General features: G+C 42.2%; 1 protein-coding gene across 1 annotated transcript in view; it reads right to left on the reverse strand.

Annotated features, from left to right (window-relative positions):
- The window catches only part of TARSL2 (threonyl-tRNA synthetase-like 2), a 67,009-nt gene that overhangs the window by 52,264 nt on the left and 8,371 nt on the right, over nt 1-6,374 (reverse strand). The window contains 2 exon segments of the mRNA XM_012642690.1: nt 1,429-1,546; nt 4,503-4,624. Coding sequence (XP_012498144.1) covers nt 1,429-1,546; nt 4,503-4,624 — 240 coding nt within the window.

Genomic DNA, 6,374 nt, shown 5'->3' on the forward strand with positions numbered 1-6,374 from the left:
GTATGTCTTAATTGTATGTCTTAATTGTCTATACCTATACATTCAAATAAAATCACTTTCCTTCACAAAGGTTAATTGCGTTTAGTTCTTAAAAGTAGCTGCAAAAAAGGCAACCCACAGAATGAAAGAAAATATTCACAAGTCATATATCTGTTAAGAGACTGATATCCACAATACATAAAGAACTCCCATGACTCAAAAACAAAAAACAAGCAACTTCATCCAAAAATGGGCAAAGGAATTGAATAGACATTTTTCCAAAAACATTTCTCCCAAGAAGATACACAAATGGCCAATAAGCACAGTAAGGTGCTCAACATTACCAAGTCCTTAGAGAAATGCAAATCAAACCCACAATGAGATACCACTTCACACCCATGGCTATTATCAAAACCAGAGAAAATAACAAGCATTGAAACGATGTAGAAAAATTGGACTCCTTGTGCTGATGGGACTGTAACATGGTGCAGCCACTATAGTAAGTCTTTAAAAAATTAAAAATGGAATTGCCATATCATCCAGCAATTCCACTACTGGGTATATACCCAAGAGAAGTGAAAGCAGGGAGTCAAAACAAATTTGTACACCCATGTTCATAGCAGCATTATACACAATAGTCAAAAGGTAGAAGCAACACAAGTGTCCATAAACAGATGAATGAATGAAATTAGTATAACATACAACGGAATATTATTCAGTCTTAAAAAGGAAGAAAATTTCGACACATGCTACAACATGGATGAATCTTGAGGACATTATGCTAAGTGAAACATGAAAAGGATGAATACTGTGATTCCATTGAGGTTCTAAAAGTAGTCAAATTCATAGAGACAGCAAGTAGTGGTTGCCAGGGGCTGGGAGCAGGAGGAAATGGAGAGTAAATGTTTAATGGGCACAGTGTTTCTATCTGGGAAGATGAAAAGCTCTGCAGATAGATGGTGGTAATGGTTGCACAACACTGTGAATGTACTTAATGCCACTGAAGTGTACCCTTAAAAATGGTTAAAATGGTAAATTTTACCACACAAAACAGAGTAACTTCAACTTTTACCAAGGCCAGATTTATCTTTTAATTCTAGCCCACAAAACTAATAATACTGTGCTTTCAAGATATTGGCTTTCTCTGATAGATATGGTTTTAAAAATAAAATTAGGAATCTATTTAAATACATTGGTCAAAACAATATAAAGAGAAAGTTAAAGTTTTACACTCCTGGCCCTTTACCTACCTATATCTGCCTTAAATTTTTCAGAAAATAGATAAGGAGGGAAATGTCACAGTAAGTGACTGGTAACATCACAATAGGTGACCATAATTTGGTGAGCAACAGCCAATAATTTTGGGGAAAAAAAACCAAAGCTAGTTATGTTAATTATTTTTAATATTCCTAGTAAAAGGTTTTTATTATAAGAGTTTCCCCAAGTTACCTTAAACATTTCCAGGAGGACTTCCTTGCTGACTTCTAATCTTTCAAAGGGTTGCTTTTCTTTTATGATAGTTTTACATATGTTTTCCAGTGCCGACAATTCTGTGCTGGACACTGCTCTACAAAAAAGAGCACACAGGGATCAATATGGATTTTTCAGGCTTACCCATTTTCCTTTTTCCTTTGTCCCTGAGCCTTTGTCACTGACACATCTTCTAAGTTGAACTTGGTGTTTTATTGTGCCAAGACTTCAGAAAATCAAATATTCATACACAGAGCCAATATTCCTGTTTCTCAGAGAGAGAGACTAAAGTATCAACAGTCACCATGATCTGCCTTCAGCTCTTCTCTGCTGCGAGGTGTGTGGGAAAACCCTGTTAGGAGACTCCCCAGTTGGACTATAAGCTTCTTTGAGTTCTATTCTTCTGTGCGGCCTTCTTTATCCTTCACGCATTCATATTTTTGTTCAAAAGAGCAGTAGTAGGTGCTCACCATGTCCCTGGCCTCTCTGGCTGTGGAATCTAGGCCGGGAGGAAGATCCGTGTGAACTGCAGAGTCATGGCTGCTCACAACGGCAATCAACTTCCACTGGGCATGGACTGACCTCCTTTTAGTCGTCCCCTGGTTGGTGCTCACTCCCCTCCTGTCATATTGGCTTCCTTGCCATTCCTCAAACAAGCTACACATACCCCACATCAGAGCAGTCCCACAGAGGTCTGGAATTTTCTTCCCTTAGATGTCCACAAATGCCCACAGTATCCTCAGGACTTGCTTCCTCCCTCCATTCTGGTCTCTGCTTCAATGCCACTTGACCCTTCCTGACCACCTGCCTGCCATGGCACACACCTCCCCTTGCCTGGCTGATGTTCCTTCATACACTCATCACCACCTGGTAGGAGATGGCTGCTTGTTTATTTACTATTTTCTCCAACCAGACTGTTAGCTCTGTGAGGACAGACTGATTTGTTCACTGTGGAATTGCCAGCACAACCAAGCACAGAGCACACAGTGGGCAGCCAAAAATAACTTGCTGAATGAATCCCAGAGTGGTAGTAATAAGAGATGAAGTTGGATATTATGATTCAATAAGAAAATTATCCAGGTTCCTGGCCCAGAGCTTCTAAGATCCTGGAATCTCTGCAGTGATAAGAGTGTCTTTTGTGTACTAATGAGATGACTGGTGGCTGTAGGCCCCTAGATAGCTTCAGGATGAGGGCTGGTCACCAGAAAGACACAGGGCATGATTAGAGGGTTAGAACCTTCAGACCCCCACATGCACTGGGGAGAGGAGAAGGGCTAGAGATGGGGTTACCACCAATGGTCAATGCTTTAATCAATTTTGCCTTGTAATGAAACCTCCATAAAAACCCTTAAATCATGGAGTTCAGAGAGCTTCCAGGTTGGTGAACACATCAAGGTGTTGGGAAGGTGGCGTGGCCAGAAAGGCATGGAAGCTCCATGCCCCCTCCCACATACCTCACCCTAAGCATTTCTTCCATCTGGCTGTTCATCTGTATCCTCTATATTAAACCAGTAAATGTAAATAAAGTGCCTTCCTGAGTTCTGTCAGCCATTCTAGCAAATTATCAAACCCAAGGAGGATACCATAGGAACTCCTGATTTATAGCCAGACGGTCAGAAGTACGGGAGACCTAGACTTGCATCTGGCATCTGAAGTTGGGGCAGTCTTGTGGGACTGAGCCCTTAACTTGTGGGATCTGCACTAACTCAGGGTAGATAGTTCCAGAATTGAAATGAATCATTAGACACCCAGTTGGTATCTGAAGAGTTGGAGAATTGGTTGTTGCTGTGGAAACAAACGTACACAAGCTTTGGGGTCAGAATTGCTATAGGTAACCATAGATCATGGTTGTGAGGAAAAATGGTTCAAACTGGACGATTCTGTAAGTAGTAGCTACAGAGTGTTGGACGTTCAATAAGGAAGCCATTAAGTAGCATGGAGGAGACAGGTAAAGCAAAACGCACCATACTAGTCCAGGCAAGAGCTATTATTAAGGCAGAAGTGAGAGAAGGAGAGGAAGACAGGAGAACTAGTTAGGAGATAAATTGGCAGAACTGGATTGAACAGCTGGATGACAGGGTGGTGGTGGGGAGTAGGTAGGAATTGGAAGGACCTGAGGTTTCAGTTTTGGCAGCCGGTGGTATCCTTAAGACCTATGAGGAACACAGGGCAGGAGGTCAACTGGGGCTGGCCAGCTGTGATGATTTCAAGCAAAGACCCATGGAATGGGAGGCCTCTGTGAACCATCCCCACCTGGCACTCAACTGTGCCAGATGTTCCGCCGAGGTAGATGGTGCCCCTGACTATCATGGAGCAGAAATGAACTAGCTGCTCTCTAGGAATTAAGCTTTTGATTCTTGCTAGTACCATCCTCTAGCAAGCCCCAGATTACACAAATAGTATATCATGTCTTTCTGGGGAAAAAAAAGAAAATCTTGAGAAGTTACCCTTGAATCTAAACTCATTAAAAAGTAGTTTTCAAAAATGGTTAACCAATCTATAATCATATTATGCAATGTAGTTGACCCTTGAACAGTTCAAACATGGGTTTGAACTGTATGGGTCCACTTGTACATGGATTTTTCTTCTGTGTCTGCCACCCTTGAGACACCCTTAAGACTAACCACTCCTCTTTCTCCTCCTCCTCCTCCTCAGCCTACTCAACGTGAAGATGACAAAGATGAAGATCTTTATGATGATCCACTTCCACTGAATGAACAATAAATAAATTTTCTCTTCCTTATGATTGTCTTAATACTATCTTCTTTTCTCTAACTTGCTTTATTGTGAGAATACATATGACATACAAAATATGTGCTAATCAACTACTTATGCTATTGGTAAGGCTTCTAGTCAACAGTAGGCTATTATTAGTTAAATTTGGGGGAAGACAAAAGTTATACTCAGATTTTCAACTGCATGGGGGTTTAGTACCCCTAATCTCTGCATTGTTTAAGGGTCAATTGTATATAATTAGTAAGCTAATACGTAACCATTACAAAACAGTGAAATATAAACACATGCATTCAGAAGCCAGTTTTCAGTGGTGTTACCTGTCTTCCATGAACATGTCATAATAAAATCCATTTTCAATGGGTGGACCGTAACACAGGTGGCCTCCATAGTAAAGCTCCATGGCCTCCCCAAGAATGTGAGCACTGGAGTGCCAGTACACCTGCATGGCATGGACAGAGAGGCCATTAGCTACCAAAATTATGTCATAGAAAATTAGTGGTAAAATAATGTGAGTAATCAAGTGGAAAAATTTTAAGAAGATAAATGGCAAGACCTAAGGGCAACATCAATTTGAAAAGAAAATCTTCAATATCCACTTAGAAGAGAGAGAATGTTCTCTGAGCACTCCCTGGCATTCCACCAGAGCCACTTGCTCAGTTCTAGTGTAAAGCTGCTCTGCTGAGAGTCACATCTAAAGCTCAGCTATCACATCATTTCTTCTATGCATATTAACCGTGGGGAATGAGACCATCTGGTTGGAACACCGAGCAGAGCAGCTGCGTGCAAACCCGATTGAGGCCCAGGGTGGGAGGAAGGCTGAGGAGGGCCAGATGCTAGTTCTCCTCCTCTTTCTCCAGGGACAGCGTCTCTGAGCTGGATGCAGAGAGCTAACGCACTGTTCATGACATCACTAAAGTTAACGAGAATTTGCATCTCCACAGCAGACTTCATATGCTGAATAGTCTGTGACTGCGGAAGTTTGAAAGATGGCTTAGGAAGAAAATGGTGTTGCCAGGGAACGCCTGCTGGCTGCCTGAAACCCCCCCCACCCCCGCCCCCTGAGCAGTGTACACGTGGGTTAATTAACCACAGTCCATGTTGTCAGCCCTACAAGTTCAGAAAGTTGATTTGGTTTTCAATTCCCAAGGAGTTAGTTTTAGTTTATGAATAAACTATAACTAAAGTCACCAAATAAATATAGGTGCCAAAGGAGCAACATAATCAAGTCCTCTGACAGCACTTTCTCGCCCTTGGTTAAATAGGAAACAAATTACAATTAGAAAGCTGTTTGATAAATCGGAGCAGAGGGAGTTAGCTGATTGAGCAGCTATGTGCGATCCCAACGCATGGAAATAGGCTGGGATATGATCTGCAGACAGAACCTTGGGGCAGAGCACCTCTCCTCTGGAAGCTGCCAGGATGGCGAGCTGACTGCCACCATCAGCCTGAATCTCCCCTGCGGTGCTCTGTCCGCACCCACACTGTGTTAGGCACTGGGGATACAACAGTAAAAGAAACAGATACAGTCACTGCCCTCACACAGTTACAGCCTACTGGGTTAAGAGGCAATAAACCAGTAAGCGGACAATCATATAAGATGAACAGGGCTCTGTAATAAATAATAATAGTGAAGGCCCTACATTCACAGGGAGTCAGGAAGGCCTGTGTGGCTAATGTGTAAGGAACAGAACAAGTAGCCTGAGAAATGTTAGAGAGGTAAGGAAGGGCCCAGGGACCATGCAAGACTTGGGGAGGAGATTGGGTTTTATTCCAAATGCAACCGGGCATTTTAAGCAAGATGAGTGCAGATTCCTGGGTAAGCAGTATGGAGAGGGAGAAAAGCGGACAGATTACAGATACATTAGGAAAAGTAAAATCTACTGGGCTTGCCCATACACTGGAGATAGGAGTTAGGGCCAGGGGAGGAATCACCCACAACCTCCCAAGGATCTGGGTTGAGCAACTGGGTATGTGGTAGAGTAGTGCAACGAGATGGGCAAACAGGGGTGAAATAAGTTTTGGGATCAAAATCGAGAATTTTGTGGTGACTATACTCAACTGAAAGTTCTTGTACAATATCTAAATGGAGATATCACATAGGCAGCAGTGCATACAAAACTGAGGCATATCTATTAATAGCTACAGATAGTTGAGACTTAACTGTTTATTAATTGTACTTTCTGAATCAC

This window comes from Propithecus coquereli, unplaced genomic scaffold (assembly GCF_000956105.1).
Source record: "Propithecus coquereli isolate 6110/MARCELLA unplaced genomic scaffold, Pcoq_1.0 Scaffold184, whole genome shotgun sequence".
NCBI lineage: Eukaryota > Metazoa > Chordata > Mammalia > Primates > Indriidae > Propithecus > Propithecus coquereli.